This window comes from Rattus norvegicus, chromosome 11 (assembly GCF_036323735.1).
Source record: "Rattus norvegicus strain BN/NHsdMcwi chromosome 11, GRCr8, whole genome shotgun sequence".
NCBI classification, from domain to species: domain Eukaryota; kingdom Metazoa; phylum Chordata; class Mammalia; order Rodentia; family Muridae; genus Rattus; species Rattus norvegicus.
Window position 1 is genome coordinate 92,129,847 of NC_086029.1, and position 22,540 is coordinate 92,152,386.

The following is a 22,540-nucleotide window of genomic DNA, read 5'->3' on the forward strand; positions in this document are numbered from 1 at the left end:
CTCACACCCATTGTTAATCACCAATCTAAATTCCTGAATAATGCACCCAGTCCTGAAGCTCCCTTTCCCAATGCACACAGATAGCAAATTCTGTCCCACAGCAGAATCTGTGCTCTCTCTACGTGAGGCTTCATGTGGGACAAATATATCTATCCTTGTAGTTTCCGACTACACAATGAGCCTCCTTAAAATCTCAGCCCTTCTCTGACGTATGCCCACCTCAGTACTGACTGGCCCAGGTGATTTTCCCATCTCCCATTAGTTGTGTGGAGCCTTGCGACCATACCAGGAGCCTGCTGCCACCCCTGTTTCCTAAGATGTAAACACTTCCTAAGGTGTCATACCTACTTTTTTGATGTGAGGGTAGCTCACTTTGTGGAACTGACTTGCGTGGGACACTCTATGTAGCCCAGAAAGTCTCTGACTAGCACTTTACTTTGCTGCTTCAGCCCTCCATGTGCTGGAGTTGTTAAATACAGTTTAGAGCTTGGCCTCACGTCTTTCTGATCCCCTAGCCTGGTACATTAAGCTAGGCTAACCAGGGTCCTTAGTGATACTTAGGCCTCTCAACTGTAGCTCCCTCTCCTTGTCCTTCTCCTGGTCCCGGCCCTGGTTAGCCTTTAAGCAGAAGGGGCCAAGCCAGGTATTTGGAAAGAGCTAAGGAGAGCTTCAAGGTAGAGATTCTGCTTTTTCAAAGTTTTTTTAATGATCCCAGGCCCGCAGTGGCTACTTTGTGCCCTCTTGGACTGTGGGCATGAAATCCGATGAGGTGTCCAGCTGGTCTGGTGGTCCTGGAAGTCTGTTGTGTGTAACTGTCTTCACGGAGAAGTTCCTGTGAGTGCTTGTGCTTCTGAGTTGGACATATGCTTTCGTTCCTCCTCTGTGAGGCACCATATGTGTATGACACTACCGATAGGTTTATTTCATTCTGTACTTTGTACCAGGGCAGCAGAGAGTGGTGACAGTGGCGGTTTTCATCTTGTCCTCGATAGGATATCTTCCTTACTTTTTTCGTAAGTGAGTGGGGACCCACAAAAGATTTGAGAACCAGTCTTAAGCATTAGAATATGATCAATGTTTGTTCTTGTATGATTCTAGATTCCTAAGGTTACTCTATGCTTCTTATCTGGTAATCCACCGAGGTTGGTTTTCTTCATGTGTAAATGCGTGGGCTCCGAGGTTTTTCTGTTTCCTCCTGTGTGGACGTGGTTGTGAATGTGTGTTGTGTGTGCAGGTGTGCCCGTTCACACACACATCGATGGAAAAACAGCCTTCAGCACTGGCTATCTTTCTCTTATCGCACCTTATTTATTTTTCTTGAGACAGGCTCTCTCACTGAAGAAGCTGGACCTCACCAGTTGGCTAGAGCTGGGATTGAAGGTGCGTACTGCCACACCTGGCTTTTTAAGTGGGCGCCAGGGATCTCAACTCAGGGCCTCGCAGTGGTGCAGCAAGCATTTTTACCTAATGAGCATCTCCCTGCCTCCAGGTTTGAAGTTCTAAACTGTTGGCCTGTTAGTCAACCACAGAAAAAGATTGGCTCTATCCCTTTCTTTGGGGAAAAAAAAGATACTTGTTTTCTTGGTTTATTTTTAAAAGCAGATCGCTACACACACACACACACACACGTTTAATTGTTTAGAAGCAGTTCATAAAAACTGACATTTCCCCTCCAAATACATCAATAATTTCCAAAAATTAGGATAATTCTTTCCTGTAATCCAAGGAAAGTAATGTTTTATTCCAAACTCTCCAGTTCTCCCCAAGGATTTTTTTTTTTTTTTTTTGGTTCTTTTTTTCGGAGCTGGGGACCGAACCCAGGGCCTTGCGCTTCCTAGGTAAGCGCTCTACCACTGAGCTAAATCCCCAGCCCCAGGATTTTTTTTTTTTAATAGTTAATATTGACACTGCTTCTGATTTAGGATTAAGAGATTAAGAAGCACCCATTCGTTGCATTTGTGTATGCCTCATTTGACTATTTAATCTATAACCGTCTCCCCGGTTTGGTTTTGTTTGTTTATTTGTTTGTTTGTTTTTGGAAGCAGGGTCTCGTGTATCTCCACCCATATTTCCCCCTATAACACTGAATTTTTAAAAGACATGGTCTTATTATGTATCCTAGGCTGGTCTCAAGTTCACGATCCTCCTGCCTCAGCCTCCCAAGTGCTAGGATTATAGGTGTATGCCACAGCAGAGTGAAGTAGTTTTAGGGTTGCTGACCCCGTGAAGGGTGTATTTAAAAAGCGTAGAACTGAAATCAGCCTGTGGAAATGCTCACGTCAGGTTTGGAAATCTCCTATACTGTTGATCCGACACTCAGTTGCACTCCCGTTACTGTGGTGAACTTGGAAGAATAGCACTGGATGTTGGTAATCAGAAAGAGCTTGTGCATGCTTGAGAAGAGGCTTTTTGGGAACCTCACGACAGATTTCAGCACAAGGCTGGGGACTTTGCCCCGCTTGCTGTGGGAGCCTGAGGACCTGAGGTCAAATCTCGAGCGCCCACCTAAAAAGCCAGGTGTGACCACACGTGCCTATAGCCCCACTGTTGAGGAGTCAGGACGGCTGGGCTGGCTGCTACGCTAGCTCCAGACAGTGAGAGAGTCTGTCTGAAAGGGGTAAGGTGAAGAATAACAGCCTTCCTGTTGGTGATTCTGTAGACGCACGTGCGTAGATACCACACATACATAGTAAATCAACCAAATCAATTCTAAAAAGTTTAGCATAGCTTGTCCAGTGGTTGATGTCGCTGTATTAGATTTGAGGGCTGGTGCTTACAGAGGTTAGCTATGAGATATGGAAATGGTACACCGCCCTGCAGGTATGTCCTCTCATTCTGCTCTTGGGCCTTGATGCTCCCTAACTGTAACTGATAAAGCCTCTGGCTTTTATTTTTTGAGACAGATGTCAGATAGAATGGGTATCGGCCACTCTGACAATGCCTCTTACTGGGTTTGGGACTCTTAGATGCCTCCTTTTTTCCAAATACCCCCTTTAAGTGACAGACTGCTTAGCTCATCTTCCAGTGCAAGGTGTGGTCTACTGTGCCTACGACCCACTGGTGCCACTCAGCCAGTACAGTGTGTGTAGAGGGGATGTTAGTGTGTGTCACAGATAGCCATTGTACTCTGGAACTCACAGCAGCTTTGGATATCTGCCTAAGACCTGCACAAGATCAAGCTAGGCAGCAGTTCTGGCTTGGATAAAGGAGGAGCTCATGAAGCCTCCCTGCCACCCGAGGAACTTTGGCAAAGATGGCTGCTGGGGAAGGGAGAGATTTTCCTTGGAGGTGTAGCCGCTGGTAGGGTACAGACTTCACACAGGAAGCACTACTAGATTTTGTGGGTCATTAGAAAGCAAAGCATGAGGGTGTGAGAGGAACATGGTGGGGGCGGTGTTAGAATAGTGGGAGGGGTGGCAGGGGAGCTAAAGGTAGGGAATGCTCAAGACACAGTGTGCGTATGAAGTTGTCAGGGCGTGCGTAAGTGTAATCCCTGCGGTAGGTTTCTAATCTGCTCATTCCTAAAATGGAGAAATATTTCTGACTTTTCCGGTAATATAGCTGAGAACCAAGCCTCCTTCCAGCTCTTTGCTAATTGGCTGTGTGACTTGTGTCTCCCTTCCAACAGTAAGCTCTGCGGGTCTTCTAAAATTCTTTGTATGCACATTGATACAGTGTGTCTACCGATGTACCAAGCTTATTTTGAGATTCATCTCTGTGAATAAATGTAACTGATAATGTATCCGTTCTAATCTCTGGACAGAACTAAGGTTTTCCTACATTGAAGTATAGATAAATTTGAGAACTGTTGTCTTTGTAATGTTAAACTTTTCAGTCCATGATACATCTTTCATTTATTCTTTTTTTGCTAGTGATTTATGGGAATCTTTCATTAGATTATGTTTAAGTAATCGATATTTCTGTTGCTATTAAAATTTTCATCGCATTTTAATTGTCTGTGGGGGGTGCACATGTGCTAACACATGCATGTGACAACTTTGAGGAGTCGGGTGTCCCCTACTGTATGGCTTTCAGGGATCAAATTGAGAGTTTCAGGCTAGTTGGCTGGCAGCTATGCCCAGTGAGCCTTTTCACTGGCCCTAAATGTATTTTCCTTAATTATTATTAATTGTATTCATTTTTATGTATGTTTTTCTTGCATGTATGTGTGCATACCACATGTGTGTTTGGTGCCCTCACAAGGTAGAAGAGGGCATTAGATCCCTGGAAACTGGAGTTCCAGAGGGTTGTGACCCACCATGTGGGTGCTGGGAATCAAACCCAGGTCCTCTGCAAGAGGAACAAGTGCTCTTAACAGCAGAGCCGTCTCTCCGGCCCCCTAAGTATATTTTCTTATTTCATACTGCTTTGGACACTGGATGCAGACACTTGTTTTTGTTTACTGAGCTTGTAACAAATGACGGTGCCCGGTGAACCTGTCACATTTTGTTCTTTGTGGTTTATATCATTTGTGTAGTCGGCCACTTGTCTGTGAAGAACGACAGTTTGATTCTTCTCTGGTCCCTCTGTATGTGTGGCTTTTGTTATTTTCCCTCCCTCTGTTAGTGAGGACCAGCTGGTTTGTTAATCCTGTGTCCCTTGCAAGGAATTTCCTCATCTCACAGAACCAGAAGCTACGAGGTTATAAGTTGGTCGATACGTAAACAGTGCTTAAATTTAAAATGGTGTCGTGATGGGCTGGAGAGAGTGCTGACCTGTAATGCATGCCCAGGTGTGGGCTTAATCAAACGTCACCATTTTGTTTTTATCTGTGTTTGGGTATAGATCTTTATTAGAGTTCTTATAGTCAGATAGGAAGCTGGGTTTCGGATTCAGCGTTCTCGCGTCAGAGGTGGCTGTAAGAGAGGGTTGTCAAGATACAAATCTGCCAGTGTGTTGGCAGGTATCTAAATGAGCAGAAGGCTTTGGCCGACTGGACTGTGGGAGGGAGAATGAGACCCTGTAGGAGGAACACTAGAACAGAAGGCTTGGATTGGAAAGAACGAAGGCCGTGGGAGTGGGGAAGCTTAGCTGCCAATGGGCACGAAGGAGGAGGATCCTGGCCTTTCGTGTGGTAGTGGCAGAGGAAGTGTTCCCTAGTGGGTTAGGTGTCCGGTGTGCCCCACCTGGAAAGTACACGGTAAACAGGAGGCTACAGACTTGTGATTTGTTTGGCAAATCCTTTTTTTTTTTTCTTTCATGATTTCTGATTTGGCTCTTTTCCATCTCTTTTCATCTGCCCCTAGGAAAATAGGGTCTGGATTTTCAGCCCATGGTGACCTTGATCCCTATCCTCCTAACCTTCTGAGTGTTGGACCTCAGCACATTCCACCATGCCCATGATTGACTGCATGGCTAGCTTTCTTTCTTTTTTTTTTTTTCTTTTCTTTTCTTTTCTTTTTTTTTTGGAGCTGGGGATCGAACCCAGCTCTACCACTGAGCCAAATCCCCAACCCTATGGCTAGCTTTGTTTACTAACAACTCTGTCTCTGTCTCTCTGGTGTGCTCTGCGTTCCCCCCCCCTTCCGCCCCCCAATTCATACAGCTCAGGCTGGTCTCAAATGTGCTATGTGACTGAGGATAGCCTTGAACTCCTGATCTTCCTGCCTCCACCTCACAAGGACTGGTACTACACATATGAGCCGCTATGCCTGGTTCCGACCCTTTTTCTAAATAGTCTTTTTTTCTCCCTCCTCTGATTACCTCTGAGACTATAATAAGATGCTTAAGAACTGCTTGGTTAGAAGTCCTGGAAACTTACTATCTGTGAGATCATAGCAAGCTCCAGGAGCTTTGTTCCCTAACTAAAGGGAAAGTGCAATAGCATTTTCCATTGGAAAGGAAGGGAGCTCAGGCATCTGCCACAGAGGGAGAGCTAGGAGCCTGCTCGGATGTCTCTCTCTTGATCTGTCTCCTTCATTCTTTCCCGGAAGTATTGCTTCCTCCAGTCTATTTTCCTTTGTTCAAGAGTACTTTGTGGGGTGGGGAGATGGCTCAGCACCTTCTGAGCAAACATTAGGACCCCAATTCAAGCCTCCAGCACCCACGTAAAAAGCCAGGTGTGACTGTGCACCTGTGACCCCAGGGTTGTGTATGACGTGTGTGGAGGGGTGGGGTGTGGGTTGCTGAGTGCCAGCCTCGCCCCAGGATCGATGAGAGAGTCCGACTCAGAGAAAAAAGGCAGAGTGATTGAGAGATCACTGATGTCCTTTCCCCTGCTCTCCACACGTGCTTACGTTCACACCGCACGCATGTGAGCACGCACACAAATCCTTCCAGCCAGAGATAATGTGATATTTTTATGTTTTAGGTTGGAAAAAGAAAAGTTCGCCCCCTATTTCTTTGTAATGGGCAAAGCAGGTTATTGGAATGTCTCCCATTTCTGACCCTGTGGTAGAAGGCTGGCAGAGTGTCCTGGAGTTCTTGCCGCCCATTCACAGCAGCTCTAAGGCCCCGAGTGATTCCCTCAACTCCTTTGAGTCTCAGGGTTCTATGGGTAGAGGATTGGGCAAAGCAGGCCAAGGCCCCAACAGCCTCTCAACCGCTTCTATGAGAAAAACACTCAGAAAGTCAAATCGACCCAGGGTGTGTGTGTGTGTGTGTGTGTGTGTGTGTGTGTGTGTGTGTGTACCAGAGGAATCTTCCTGTTGGTTCATCTAGCTAGTGCTGAGAGAATATGGTCTCACAAGACCCGAGAAGGGTATTGGCGATGGTGAGGGTGGTCCATATTTATCAGGTGACTGGCTTCTCATTGCTCTCAGGCCTCACCGTTCTCTTCCTGTCAGCATAGATCTGTGATCTCTCCAGATGACAGATGGACATTTATAGCTAAACTGTACCTAGAATTAAAGAGTCAGTGTGGACCATGCCTTCAGCCTTAAAAGCTGGTCTGTAATATAATCAATCTATAACTTAGTATGATGGGGGTGCTGTGGCTTTTTATTTTTGGGGGGATGGGGTTGTTGTTTTGTTTTTGAGAGGTTTTGCCATGTATCCCAATCTGGGCACAAACTTCTGATCCTCCTACCCGAACCTCTGAGTCCTGGAATTACGGAAGTGTGCCTGGCTATTCACCAAATTTCTTGAAATTTATAGAGAAAGTGCGATTCCAGTAAGAGACAGCCAGATGTAGAAGACACTGACTGAGGTAGAGACAACAGGCGTTGTAGATTGGTTGGCCTTGTCAGGAAAAGTGGTGATTTTAATAACAAGATTGTAACGATGAAGACATTCCTAAAGCCCAAAATGAGAAAACTGAATACTGCTTTGTCATCTACTTTCCAAATTTAAATAAAGCAATGATTACAAATGACAATTTTTAGACAAAGAACAGTTAGGCTTTGAAGGCTGCACATAATTTTCGTTTTGAGTGGAGTTTGGATACTGTTCTGATTGTTTTTTAACCAAAACTTTTCGACAGCAGGAAAGTCATGAAAGAAGAGGTGGTGAGGAAGCGGCCATTCTGGGTGGCCAGAGTTTCTCACTTACTAACAAAATGCAAATGCAGCTTAGCTCCTTTCTGTGTCTGAGTATCTGAAACATTTGATAACAATTGACTCTCGGCTGCCATGATGTCACCATCAGAAACTCATGACAGAGACTCTAATATTAGACTTCTAAATATAATCTGCTAGTTCTCAACTTATTTCATGGATTCAGGAAAACACAGTTGGTATTATGTAAGAAAGGAATTATGAAAACCAGTCTTCTCTGGTCTGTTGGCAAGACAGCCTTTTCTTTTCTTTATATATATATATATATGGGGCAGGGGTAGACTGCACACAACGTGTGGGGCGCATCCAAATGGTGGGGGCTTGGGGTACATACATGGGGTATGTATGTACCCTGTATATACATATATGATGACATTTGTGTGGAGATCAGGGGGCGACTTTCGGAAGTCAATTAATTCTCTGTCGACCATGTGATGTGGGGGGCGAATTCAGTCCATTGTATTTGAAGTTAGGAGAAACGAGTTGTCTAGAAGATTGTTCAGTCTTCCTAGATAGAAAAGGATGACGGTGTGGCTTATTCTGACTAGTAAAATCAGCAGATCTTAGCCAGAATCTTAGAAGTGTTTTAGAAGTAAACATTAAGTCAAGGAAGATTTGGGCCGTGGGAAATATCACCAGAGCACTGCCTCCTCTGGTTATGCCCTGAGCTTTGTGACAAGATGGTTAAGAGGTGGTTAAGGTGCTCAGGGAAGTTACCCACACCCTGCAGCCAGGTAGATATCCAGAGAGTAGCCATTTTAATATACTTACTAGAAGGGACAGCCCTCGTGGTACAGTGTCTGGATTAGGGTATTTTCAACTTTGGGGAAAGGGGCTTCTTTGAAGCAATTTAGTATCTAGGTAAGGGGCAGACTTAGCTTTCTGTACTCAAGCATGTGGAGGCACTGTAAAGCCTTCATTTTGAGAAATCTGTAATGGCCTTCTAAACACAGCCCTGGCCATGTGCACTTAACCTCATGAATTCAGGAGAGGCGATTAGCATTGCCTTAGTCCATTTTCTGTTGCTGTAACAGAATAACCCAGACTGGGTGATTTACTAAGAATACATAAGTAAATGTGTGAGACTGTATGTATATACTTGTGTAGTTTGTAAAGTTGATTTTGGTTATGGTTCTGGACACTGAGGAGCATCTGGTGAAGTATTTATGCAGAGCAGAGGGAAAGGGAAGTGCATGGGAAGACACAACACTGAAGCACACTGTAGAAGAGGAGAACGGGCTGGAGAGAAGACTCAGCAGTTAAGAGCACTGACTGCTCTTCCAGAGGACCCAGGTTCAATTCCCAACACCCACGTAGCAGCTTAATGTAATTCCAGTTTCCTGGGGTCTGGACACCCCCACATAGACAATTGGGCAAAACACCATTGCACATGAAATTAAGAGAAAAAAAAGTGGAGACCATGCTTCATCCCTTGTCATGACCCAAACACCTCCCTTCAGCACATTACATTGGGAAACGGATTGCAACCCAGTGAGTTTCAGGGGGAACAAACTATCGGTGGATTCCACAAACTGAAGGACTGCCTATGGAAACCTGCCTTCCTGATGGGTTGCTGGGAAAGGCCGGGAGCAATACTGTGGACACAAAGTCCTCCACAGACTTCTAGCTAGTTAACCTCACCCAGAGACCACTAAGTTGGTTTAATCCTTCACTTTGAAGTGTTTTGTAATTCCCCTAAACCTGAGTGGTTCTTACTCAGAACTACTATTTAGCAATACTTGAAAAAAGAGACTTTGAAAAATCCTATTTAATCTGGAAAGAAGCTTCTGAATAATATTAATATTGCAGCCAGGTGGTGGTGGTACATGCCTTAGGGAGGCAGAGGCAGGTGGATCTCTGAGTTTGAGGCCAGCCTGGTTTACAGAGTGAGTTCCAGAACAGCCAGGGCTACAAGGAGAAACTGCGTCTTTGGGGGGAGAGGGACAAAAACAGAAAGAGTGTAGCCATGGCCATTTGAAGTCTTTGAGAAGCTAAGTTGTAATGGCTCTCATCAGAGCTCAGGCTGTTGTCTCCTTTTGGAGACTGAATTCTCGGTGTCCACACTTCTGAGGCCTTTTATTTCATCAACAGCCTTAGGAGTTTTAAAGACTTCAGAAACTGGGAAACAAGAGTCACGACTACAGAGATGGGAATTGGGGGGGGGGGGGTCACTCCTTTAAAATGCCGGGGTGATTTCTGACGAGCTTCCCTACGTAGCCCAGGCTAGCCACATGGGCACCACCATGCCCTGCTAAGGACCTCTCATCGGTTTCTGACAAAAGGTTGCATATTTAGGTGGGGCGGTTTTCCTCGACCTTGGGCTGTTAGAGCAAATCAGCTCTGGGGAAGTTTGTGGACAGAAGAGTGATTTGGTAAATGCCCTTTCCCTCCCTCCTCACTCCCTCTCCTTCCTACTTCTGATTTTAGTGGTGCTTCACGCCCCACCTCCCACCAAGATCAAACGGGAGCTGCACAGCCCCTCCTCTGAGTTGTCCTCCTGTAGCCATGAGCAGGCTCTTGGTGCTAAGTATGGGGAAAAGTGCCTCTACAACTATTGGTGAGTGTTGGGGTCCCGGCCGGGGGGGGGGGGGGGACGGAAGGCTCTGGAAGGAAGCAGCATCACACAGTACCAAGCATGTACGCCATGGATGCCCTGTGGTGTGATCTAGGTGTAGCCCATTCCACTGGGCCCGTTATATGCTATGCATGAAAGGCAAAACTTCCATTAAAATGCTCTGGCTCCACAGGGAGCCCCAGGTAGGCCAGCGAAGGCTGCAGGGAATGCTGGGCCCTTTGATCTGTGGCTTTGAGGCAGGTGATATACACCGTCTTCCTGTCTATCATATATGTTAATGTGAACTTTTAGCAGCAAGGAAATAATCTTAAAATCAGAATAAACAAAAAGGCCCCCACGCTTGTGCCCTTTACTTAAGAATATCCAGGCCCCAGGAATGAGGCTTTAATTTTAATCATTCTTTGCACTTAAAGGTAAACACAGATCTGCCTGGAACCAGCAAAGGCTTGTTTAATTTAAGCTCTGTTGCCTTCCACAAAGATTTTTGACCAATTGCTGGGAACCCCTGGAATATTTTGGAGAGGGGACCAGAGAAGGCCCTTAAATTCCCAGCCTCACCCATCCACCCCTGCACACACATACAAAGAGAATTCTTTTAGAAGGAGGGAAAAAAGGAAACCGGAAGCAGAAGCTAAAATTATCTTGGAGAAAAATCACACGAAGTGTTAAACAAGTCCTTTGACGCCCTGCGTTTGTCACTTTTCTGAGGTACAAATATTCCCCTGGGCTGTAGCGATTTCACTGTGTTAATGATGTCATTTCCTGGCAACAATGGGCTGCAAACTGGTGTTCTGCTGGGCCTGGTTACTATGCAAATGCTTCTCTGCAGCTTAATGGAGCTTCTGTCTTTCTTTTTACAGTGCCTACGACAGGAAGCCTCCCTCTGGGTTCAAGCCATTAACCCCGCCCGCCACTCCTTTGTCACCCACCCATCAGAATTCCCTATTTCCCCCACCTCAGGCAACTCTGCCCACCTCAGCTCTTGCCCCTGGAGCCGGCCCAGTTCAAGGGGTGGGTCCTGCCCCAACCCCTCACTCGCTTCCAGAACCTGGATCACAGCAGCAAACATTTGCGGTCCCCCGGCCACCACATCAGCCCCTGCAAATGCCAAAGATGATGCCTGAAAGCCAGTATCCATCAGAACAGAGGTGGGTACCACCCTGCACTAAGTTTCTCCTCTCTCATGTCCTTTTCTCATCACGAGAGAGGAGCAGTTGGTCACATTGGCCAGGGGTCTGTAAAGTTCTCACTCCATTGACTCTTCAGTGGAGTATGGATGTACTGTGGGTATGGCTGACTATATAGTACCCTGTTACAGAGGTTCTCAGAATGGTTTCTAGGATTCTTAGGAAGCCTGTCGACGCGCTTCCAGCCAGGGTGGAGGGGTGACTTGCTCAGATGCACAATCAACCCACCAGTTTCTGGGCTCCTGAGAGACTGCCCGTAAAGCTGACCTGTAGTGCATGCCGCTTTCAATCATGCTATTACATTCTGTTTGCATCCGGGGAAGACTCTGAGTTACAGAAGCCAGTGTTTTTCACATGTTAGCCTATTTCTACGATAAAATGAGCTAGAGAGGTTAGTGATAACACCTGCTTTTGAGGTAGAAACTTCCTGGTTTCCCTGTAGGTCGTTTCACGTGTCTTAACGGTTGAAACGTCTTGGTTAATTATCCGGAGTCCTTCACTCATCAAACAGAAAGGTAGAGAGGGATCCGGCTTTCGACGTTCATCGTGCTGGTCTGGAAATGCGGCCAGGTGTGGACTTACTCATTACATGTCAGACGCTTTTCATCTGTGTTGACAGTGACTCATCAGTGGTGTTAGCGAGGACAGCAGGATGGGAACCACCACTCTGCTGGGGGTGGGCCGCACTCGGAGAAGGAAGGGCGCTGATGGGTTCTACTTGGCGTCTGTCTAGAGGTTTTTCTTGCTTCTGGTCCTGTCCCCACTTCTAACCCACAGGATGCAGTTGACTGATAGTCTTTCCCATAGTCAAGCCAAGAGCCACAGAGAGGCAGTTATGCTATTTAGAGCCCCCGAGGTGATCACCCATCTGGGGGCGCCTGAGATTTGTGATACGGCAGAGACACTGGTTCATGAGTTTCTCTTGCCACACAGGCTGCGTCTGAAAGAAAACAGCCGCCACCAGGCTTTGGCGGTGTCATACACTCATAACCTTGTTCTTTGTCAAGAGAATCGATATTCTTATGAAAAAAATAAGACGTTTGGGTCAAAAGTGGTGAGCTTTTGCCGTTTTTATTCTGGTTTGGGTGTGTGTTTTTTAAACAGAATCTCACTGGTTTCGTGCAGGAGTTGGTTATTAATGGGGGAGGGGAAGATGCTGGGGCGAATTTGTTCGGTATTTGAAATGCCTGGCAAGTGTAGGCATAGGGAAATTGCCTTGTTAAGTCCTTTTGATTAGCACCTTCCTGTCTACCCTCGTTTCTTAGCCTGAGCGATGTGACAGTTTGTATGAATTGGCCTCACTGGAGGAGACCAGGCATCAGTTGTAGAGTAGACAAGTCTCCTGGCTGCCTACCCTCTAGAAAGGAGATTCAGGTCCCCAGGATTTATGACTATCTGCCCTCAGGTCCAGAGGGAAAGCGTGTAGGTGTCCTTTCCAGATGAGTCTTTTGTGAAGTGGCCTATCTGTCTTGAACTTCCTGCTTCTTTTCCCTTGACCTGTAGTAATGATGGGTGACAGAGACTCTGGAAACCTGGGGTGAAAGGTGAGCTAACGTGTAGGCTTCTAAAATGACACAGTAAGCAGTACTGAGGTGCTTGGGGCTCCCCTAGAGCACTGCAGCCTCGAGGCTGAGGGTGCACACAGGAGCACCCCCCCTCTTCCCACAAGGATGTGGAGATAAAAATCCAGATCCCAGCAGGGAGAAGTTGCTCGGCCTGAAAAGTTTTCTGTGAGAGCCTGAGTCGGAGTCTCAGGCCCCTGTGAAAAGGCCAGGAGAAATCCCTAGGGCTTGCTGGCCAGCCTGCCTAGCGTGGGTGGTGGGGTCCAGGTCCAGTCAGAGACCCTGCCTTCAAAAAACAAAGTGGAGAGAGCCTGAAGTTGACCTTCTGTGTCTGCCCACACTGTATGTTCATGCGTGTGCCCTTGTTCTGCTGGAGACTGAGTTGGTAGAGCTTCAGCGAGGCTATCAGTCACTTAGATAAACTGTGACGAGGGCTCTGCTTTGCCTCAGCCCCTCCCAGCCTGCCCTTGTTTAGTGTAGGTTATTCTGTAGGATAAAGGGAATACAGCTCTACAGCCAAAGCAGAAGTCGGTTGTCATTGTGTTTTAATTTTTCGGTGAGAAAGCAAATCGTGTTCTGTATGCATAGGATTGTTTTTGAATTGCAAACAATCCACAAGGATCACTGAAAAGCTGAGCACCCTGGAAGGGGCCATTTTGTCCTTGACCTTTGCTCTTCTCAGTGTCTTTGAAGTTCCTGATTTATCTCCCATGGGTAAGATGTCTTTTGTTCCAGATAGGCCCAACCTGTTCAGACTGCATCTTTCTCTTTGGACAGGATGTTAATGGCCTTCTGCGTATTTGTTGAGAGTGGCGGTCACTTGCTGTAGTCATGCTTTAAACAGCTAAAATAAAACACAGTCGCCGTATATTCTTAGAGTTTCATGTAATCTACCTATATATCTCTTCACAACTCAGTTTATTTTCGGAAGATAAATACTGTATTTGAAAGCAGTGTTTTATATTGGTGGTTCCTCCCACACGGTGTGGGAGGGGATCATGTATTTGGCGTGCTACAGCGTGTTCCATTTATACTCCTTAGAACTCTTTAGTTTTTCCTCTGGCCAGACCAATCTTGATGGTCATACTTGCTGAGAACTTAGAAGCTGTATTCTACCCTCAACACGTGGGGGGTGGGGGTTGTTTCATTTTTTTTGTTTTGTTTTTTTTTTCTTTTCTTTGTATTGTATCTCAATGAAGAAAGCCTCACAATTTAAAGAGGCTTCACAGAAAATTTTTTTAAAAAGTCCCCCATCTAGGAATTTTGAAATACTATGCCGTCTCCCACACTTGGCATCAAGAAAAACAAAAACTAAAGACAAAACTTAAGAAAATGTCCCTATAGTAGAAAAAAAGGCAAAACAAGGCTGCTTTTGCATGGTACACAGGAGCATCCGGTAATGTGGTTGGTAACGGTGGTCGGTCACTGAAGGAAGGTCACCCAGGCATCAGGAGGTCAGCCCCGGGATGGGCCACCAGCAGGGCCCTGTAGTCAGTACTTTGTGAAAGAGGAGAGTACCAGCTGGTTGAGAGCTGTCTTCCTGCTGTGTGATCTGGGCCTGATACCTGACTGAGCTGTTTTCTCCAACTTCGATTGCATAGAAACCATGATGCTCGATAAGTTACAAGATTGACTTCCTCTTGGAGTCCATCCCTGACAAACTCATTCACTCACCATTGCCCTCCGGGTCTTGTGTGGTTACAGGAAAAGGGTTGACTGAGTCACGGTGTAACTCAGCTTGGAGTACAGACTACGCGTGTCCTCACCACATGTCTGGCTAATGACAAGCTTTGTGTGGGTTCATTTTGGGTCTAAAACCAAAGTGCTTGGATTCTTTTTTTTTTTGGTTCTTTTTTTCGGAGCTGGGGACCGAACCCAGGGCCTTGCACTTCCTAGGCAAGCGCTCTACCACTGAGCTAAATCCCCAACCCCAAGTGCTTGGATTCTTAATGCAACTTTCTGTGACAGACTAACTTTCTCCTAGTAGTTGAAATAGAGAGTATGCTGACTCAGAAAGCTAGTTTCCAGCATCTCACTGTTTCTTCTTCATCCATCTGTCTGTCTCTCTATGTATACATGTATTTCTCCTCTGTCAAGCTAATGGAGATTTCCTTCTAACCTCCCTGAAAGTTATCAGTGAATCAGTGTTGAAATTTGTCGGACAGTACTTTTGTCTATTAAAAAAAATTGCCAAATTAATTTTTCCTTCTTCTGACCTTGTTTGTTGCTTAGTATCTTATTTTTGTTTGTTTATTTTTAATGTATGGGGTTTTGTGCTTGTGTGACACAGAATGTATATGGAGGTCAGAGGTCAGAGGCCAACTTCCAAAAAAGTCGGTGGGCTTCTTCCATGGGGAGGGATCAATTCAAGTTGTCTGTCAGGCTAGCTGCAGACTCTTTGCCCCCTGAGCCCTGCTGTGGCTCTACAGCTGGTCATCTACACTGCTGAACTGAACTGCTTTCCCTGACTTGTTTAAGAGCCCTGCATCAGATTTGTGATTGAGAATGAGGTGGTTTTCTTTCCGAAAGGGACTTTGCTGGGTCCAACGTTGACGTTGCGCTCATCAGATGAGTAGAAGATGCCTTTATATTGGGACTGTTTAGAACTTTGAAGCCTCGGCAGACACCGTGGACTTCTTAGCAAATAACAAATAACATGGTCTCACGAATCAGTTGTTCTCTGTCTTTTTTTAATATTTTTTTAATTTTTTTTTTAAGATTTTATTGTATATGAATACACTGTAGCTGTCTTCGGTCACACCAGACGAGGACATCAGATCTCATTACAGATGATTGTGTTGTGGTTACTGGGATTTGAACTCAGGACCTCTGGAAGAACAGTGCTCTTAACGTCTGAGCCATCTCTCCAGCCCCAGCCCCAGTTGTTCTCTGTCTTAGTTTCGCTCCTTCTGGCCCATGTGGTTCTGTTTTCTGTAAATATCCACCTATTTAGACAGCCAGCTACCTTAGTCCCAATTTCTTACACAGCCCCCCTGGAGATGTCTTGCCTAAGTTATGGTTTGTGGTGTTTTTGTCATTTTTAAGTATTTGCTGTCATAGCTTTAAACCTTTTACAATTTCTTTTTTTAGTTTCTAAAAACAGGTTTTTTTTGATACATGGACTAGTATAATTTGTACTTCGGTGTCACCGACAGAGTATTGAAAAGTGGTTGTAGGAACAGTTTAGGGGAGGCAGGAGAGGTGGCTGTGTAACCACCTTCTCAGAGCAGAGTTCTGGTCCTAGCACTTACGATAGGCAGCTCATAATTGCCCATAACTCCAGGGTATCTGATGCCCTCTTACAGCCTACAATGGCAGCTACACAGAAATAAAAATACTAAGAGAGTCTGTGTGTGTGTGTGTGTGTGTGTGTGTGTGTGTGTGTGTGTGTGTGTGTGTGTGTGTGTAAGTAAAACTGTTGACTTTAAGGGTGAGGAGTGCTAGACACCAGCCATGGGCTTCCTGTGTGCCCCAGTTCCACAGACTGTCCCATGCCTAACTATTTTACTTACCCTTTTTTTTCCCCACACTTTTTTTGGGGTTGTGGGGGGAAGTGAGGAGGGCTTCTGTATCTCATAAGCCTCTCCTTCTGGGGGGGGGGGTCCTGGGGAACAAACTGAGACGGTCAGGCTCGGCAAATGTCTATAGGGCTGGGCCGTTTTACTGCATTTTAATTTTTAAACATCAAGTGTGCACTACCCAAGTCCTATCCCTAGAAGCCACGAGAAAGGCTTGAAGTAGGTCCTCAAATTTGTCCTCCGAGCTCTGCTCCCACAATCGTCATAACACACCTGCATAATAAAGAGCAATTTTTTAAAAGATTTATTTATTTATTTATTATATATGAGTACACTGTATCTGTCTCCAGACACACCAGAAAAGGGCATCAGATCCCTTTACAGATGGTTGTGAGCCACCATGTGGTTGCTGGGATTTGAACTCAGGACCTCGGGAAGAGCAGTCAGTGCTCTAAACCACTGAGCCATCTCTCCAGCCCAAAGAGCAATTTTTTAAACGTAACTTAAGCTCCAGTTGCTTCATTTTTACAGGGTTTACAGTGTAAAGGCCATCCTATTGCTTTACTGTTAGACATAGGCCTACTTGTGGATGCTGCCCCAGCCGGTGCCCTTGCAGCCTGCTGAGGCTACAGCACCTTTCTCAGATGGAATCACTCCAGAATAAAACCCAATAATCTTGTGTCTCAGCTCAGATCTTACTTTGGTGCATATGGTAATCTCCTGACCCCAGGAGGTCTTTGTAATTGTTTCCGCTTGTGCGGGACTTTAGCTGGGAGACTGAAAGTCATGTGCGTGGAGAACTTGGACGAGCTGTGTCCAGTTACGTGCACTATCGTATGTAATCTTTACAACAGGGGCAGGTGTCCTGGTCATCCATATTCCGAGGATGAGAAAGCTGAAGGCTGAGAGCTGTTATGTAAAAGTCACGAGGGGAGGCAGTGGTAAAGACTGGCTTTTGGCTCAGCTCATTCTGATCTCAGAGCCAGGCTCTGGATTCGCCTCTGCTGTTTCTCTGTTTTGCATCATGTTCTCTTAGCCGGAACAGTGAGATTTAAGTGTGTGGTGTGGTTCTCGTTGAATCCCTACAGATCCTCTCGAAGGCCACCTCTGAACTGTCACTGACCTGCCAGGCACACACACACACCTTGTACCCTGCCTTGAATCTCCCCCGTCTTTCCCCTTTTATTTCTGTTACCATTGTGTTTACGCTGTGTGTTGGCAGCTGAGACCAAAAAGGAAATGCAGAAAAAGAATCTAACAGTTTTCATAACGTAAACCAAATGTTGGTGGCGTGGGTGTGCTCTTGAGAGGAAAGGCGCTAGCTATATAAATCTGACAGATAAATAAATAATTTTTCCTTTAAATAAACCGGCTCTCAGAAGCCTTGCTCCGTAGTCTGTCTCCCTTTCCTCACCAAATGTGAGTTCCTTACTCTCGAGCCGCACTGGGGTCACGGGTGGGATGGAGGAAGAGAGAGACTGGGCAGCCTAAGCTCTTTTGGGAATGCTCCCAGCAGCGTCTCGGTGGCGGTGGTTGTTTGTGGACAACACATTCCTAGATACTTCAAAAAGATTGCCGAGAGGGGAATGAGGTTCAGTTGAAGGCCAGTGAGTAAAGTTCACAGGATGTATTTTGAGGACAGGGGCTGAATTACTTTATTAATCTCTGCAAATAGCAAACATGGCAGCAGGCCCCAGCCACTCTCTTTTCAAGGTAGGTTGGTCTTGTGACCTACCCGGAATCTCTCTGCTACTCCAGCGTGTGGTGCAGAGCAACACTGGTCTCTGAGATGTACCCAGGCTTTGGCTTCAAGAATCCTAGGACCTCTGCAGTACAGAGGACACTGGGGAGGGGCGGAGGGATGAGACTGGGAGGTTCGTTGCTGGCTAGTGCCCATGTAGAAGCATCCTTTCCTAAAGAGGCCATCCCAGGCCACCTCTAGAGTTACCTTCTGGAAGACGAGAAGGTGAACACAGCGGAAGCAGGAGACCATTGGTCTCATCGCTGCCAAGGCTCTTGTTACCGTGCCGATGGGTGTGGGTCACCCTTGCAGGTGCTACCACCGTGCCATGGGGGTTTGAGCAGTTAATAAGAAGAAAGCCCTGGGGAATCTCTGCTCTTCTGGAAGGCTCTCCTTCAGGTTGTGAGCTTGTGGCTGATGCCTGTATCTGAACTACCAAGCCCAAGCCTACAGTTGCAAATGTATCCTTGTCTAGAGACCCTTGAAAGGGTCACTTTAAATAGTAGCGACTTTAAACCCAGGTTTACAGCTGCACCAGTGAAGACATTCACCGTGGTGGAATGTGTTCAGAATGTTGGGCAGGCAAATGAGAGAGTGCTCTGTGTCCGGGACAAAGGGACACCCGTGTATAAAGTTGCTCAGGGATCGTGTTAAAATGTGGTGGTTTTTATGGTGCTTCTTGCCAGGAGGATAGATAGTAAAACCTCACCCAGGAGCACTTCGAGCTGTATACTGATCTTGACGGCTTTATCTGCTCCCAGATCTCTGGTTTAAGTCTTGATGTTCTAGAAATCTGTTAGCACCTGTTGACACAGATTGATACAAATCTTAAGTCCAACTACTTGGTTAAAATCTATTAATAACAACAGTGTCGGGGTTGGGGATTTAACTCAGTGGTAGAGTGCTTGCATAGGCAAGCACAAGGCCCTGGGTTTGGTCGGGGAGGGGGGGTACAATGTCTTTTGTTTCCTTAACCTTAGCAGCTCTGACTGGGGTAAGATAGACTCTCACAGTAATTTAGTGTGCCTTTCACTGATAGCTAAGGAGAGCCAACACTTTGGAAGCTCTCCTAGCTGCTTGTAGTTGTTCTAGCCCACGTTTAATGGGATCGTTTGTTTTCTTGATGTCTCGTTTAGTTTTTGTTCTTAGTATATTCTATCTATTAATCCTCTGTCAGATGCAACCTAGCAGGTGGCCTCTTCTGCCATTAACAGCTTCCTGCAGTACAAAGTTGAACTTGTCCCACTTTGATGGAAGACCTGATTTTTCTAGATGATTTGAGTCCTCTTCAGAAATTCCTTACCTAAGCCTGAATCCTGATGAGTACTCCTTACTTTTTCTTCTAGAAGTTTCTTGAGTTTTGGGTCTGACGTTGATATCTCTGATCCATTTGGAGTTGATTTGTGTGCAGGGTGAGAAGGAGGGGTAATGTTTTGATCTACGTGGAGTGATCAGCTTTGACCAGCACCATTTATTTGTCGAAGATGTTGTCTTTTCTTCTCTTTCTCTTTCTCTCTCTCTGTCTCTCTCTCTCTCTCTGTGTGTGTGTGTGTGTGTGTGTGTGTGTGTGTGTGTGTGTGTGTGTATCTTTGTCAAAATTCAGGTGCTGTAGGAACAGGGACTTAATCGAGGGTCCTTCATTCTATTCCATTGATAAGTGTCTGTTTTTATTCTTCTTTTTTTATTGGAGCTGGGGACTGAACCTAGGGCCTTGCGCTTCCTAGGCAAGCGCTCTACCACTGAGCTAAATCCCCAACCCCTGTTTTTATTCTATTTAACGTGCTGGTTTTTACTTCTTATGGTTATGGGTTTATGTCTAACTTGAAATCAGGAGTGGTGGTAGTTCCTTCTGTGTCAGGACTGTTTTGGCTGTTTGTTTTTTTGTTTTTTGTTTTTTGGTTTTTTTTTTTTTTTTTTTTTTGGTTCTTTTTTTTTTCCGGAGCTGGGGACCGAACCCAGGGCCTTGCGCTTCCTAGATAAGCGCTCTACCACTGAGCTAAATCCCCAGCCCCGCTGTTTGTGTTTTTTATTGTTACTATATGAGTTCCAAGATTTTTTTTTCAATTTCTGCGAAGAATTGAGTTGGAGTTTTGATGGGGAGTGCTTTGAATCTGTAGATTGCTTTTGATAGCATGGCCATTTTCACAGTACTAATCTACCCGTCCGTGTGCCTGGCAGGTGTCTCCATCTTCTGGTGTTGTCTTCATTTCTTTCTTCAGTACTTTTAAACTTTCATAGTTACAGGTCTTTCACTTCCTTGGGTAGGCTAATCTCAAGGTAATTTTTGCCTCTAGTTAAAACCCTTATTACATTTATTTATCTGTGGATGTGTACATCAGAGCTTGCGTGTAGTAGGAGAACTTTCCCACTGAAACGCTTCATCTCCACCAGTTCAGCTTGCTGACTCAAACTCTCTCTCTAGCCCCCATCCCCTTCTCTCTTTCTCTGTGTGCAGGTCTCCACAGAGGCCAGAAAAGGGTGTCAGGCCCCCAGAAGCTGGAGTTCTGGGCAGTTGAAAACTGCCCAGCAGGGTTCTGGGAACTGAACTTGAGTCCTCTCTTGGCCTCCCTTTCTTGTTACTAGTAAATATTTTATGTATTAGTATTTCTTTACTGACTTTTCCTGTTGGTCTTAGTCATAGTTCTGTATATGAAGAGGTACCATAACCGAGGCAACTCTTACAAAGTAAAGCATTTAATTGGGGCTGGCTTGGGATCATTTTGTCAGGGAGCATGGTGGTGGGCACAGCGTGCTGGAGAAGTAGCTGAGGGACTAGAGAGACTGGGCTTTTGAAACCCCACCCCCAGGGATACACTTCCACCAACAAAGCCACACTTCATTTTTGCTTTTGTTTGTTTGTTGGTTGGTTGGTTTTGGTTTTTTGTTTTTTGTTTTCCCCTGAAAGGGCCTAGAACTCACTCTTTAGACCAGGCTGGCCTCACGGAGGCCACCTGTCTCTTTGTGTCTCCCCCCCCCCCCCCCCCCCCCCGTGTTGGGATTAAAGGTGTACACCTCCTTAACCCAGCAGAGGCCACACCTCTTAATCCTCTTAATCTTTCAAATAGTGACCCTCTTAATCTTTCAAATAGTGACCGTTGCCACTCCCTGGTGACTGTGTTCAAGTCTGGTTGCCTGTGAGCACCATTCTTATTCAGACCACCACATGCAAATCTGAGCCCTTGGGCACCATTCTTATTCAAACTGCCACACTAAGGTACTGAGCTTCAGTTACTCTTAAAAGCTGGGGTGACGCTCACTTCTCATTCTAGCACTCAAAAGGAGGATCTGGAGTCATCCTGAGCCCCACTGCCATAAAAAGAGATAAAAATAAAAGCTGATCTCGGCGTCAGCATCTCCACTTTTGCGGGATTCCGTGTCCGGCATTCTCTGGTTATTACAGCTTCCGTTTTCCCTCCCACTCATGTTTCACTTTGGTTTTTGTCCCAGTGTTTCTTGATGGTTTCTGCCATTTTAAGTTACCTTAAAACATTTCCTCCCACCCCTGAAGCCCTATGTAAGTTCTCGTAACACATTTGTTTCATAGTGTGAAATCTTTGACCCATAACAAAATTTACATTAGGATGTAGCGTAAAACCCTCCAAATTTGAAGCATTTCAACATGTAATAAAAGTATTGAGGGGTCTTGATTGTTTTTTTTTTTAATTCAGTTTCTTTGATCTACCAATCAACTTCATTTCTTATAATTATGGTCTGTCTTTTGGTAGTGCGTCAGTCACTGAGTTCATTGTTGGTTCTTTTCAAATCAGTTCGTGGGGCAGCAAGATGGCTCCACATTAAGGATACTTGGTGTGCGAGCCTCCATCCCCATCCCCAGAACCTATGTAATGATGGAAGACAGAACTGACTCCATAAGTTATCCTCTGACTGTCACCTGTAAGCCGTGCACAGCGCTACCCACTCACATGCATATACGTGTACACACACACACACACACACACACACACACACACACACACACACTGATAATAAACCGCTTTTTAATTTAGAAATTAATTTGTCTTTCTAAAACCAGATGTTGTGGCTAATCCCCAGTGCTGAGTCACAGTGAGTGTTATATTAAACAATATGATTTTTTTTTCCTTCTTCCAGATTTCAGCGACAGCTGTCTGAGCCCTGCCGCCCCTTCCCTCCTCAGTCAGGAGTTCCTGGAGATACTCGCCCCAGCTACCAACGGCAGATGTCAGAGCCCGTTGTCCCCGCAGCCCCACCGCCCCTTCAGGGATTCAAGCAGGAATACCACGACCCGCTCTATGAACATGGGGTCCCTGGGATGCCTGGTCCCCCAGCACATGGGTTCCAGTCACCCATGGGAATCAAGCAGGAGCCCCGAGATTACTGTGCTGACTCAGGTTAGTATAAACTGGCTGCATCGACTTCCATAGTCTCATAGTTGGCTGTCTGACGAGTGTCGACTCTGTTGTCTATGTTTTGGGGAATCGTATA

The 22,540-nt window shown here is 45.8% G+C and overlaps 1 protein-coding gene across 2 annotated transcripts in view; it reads left to right on the forward strand.

The window, feature by feature from the left end:
- Positions 1-22,540, forward strand: part of Etv5 (ETS variant transcription factor 5) — a 57,588-nt gene that overhangs the window by 16,676 nt on the left and 18,372 nt on the right. The window contains exons 6-9 of one of the 2 annotated variants that reach the window (XM_039088288.2): positions 1,327-1,380; positions 9,921-10,050; positions 10,929-11,216; positions 22,187-22,446. In XM_039088288.2, coding sequence (XP_038944216.1) covers positions 1,327-1,380; positions 9,921-10,050; positions 10,929-11,216; positions 22,187-22,446 — 732 coding nt within the window. The remainder of the gene's footprint in view (positions 1-1,326; positions 1,381-9,920; positions 10,051-10,928; positions 11,217-22,186; positions 22,447-22,540) is intronic. The other variant, NM_001107082.1, reaches the window with a different exon arrangement.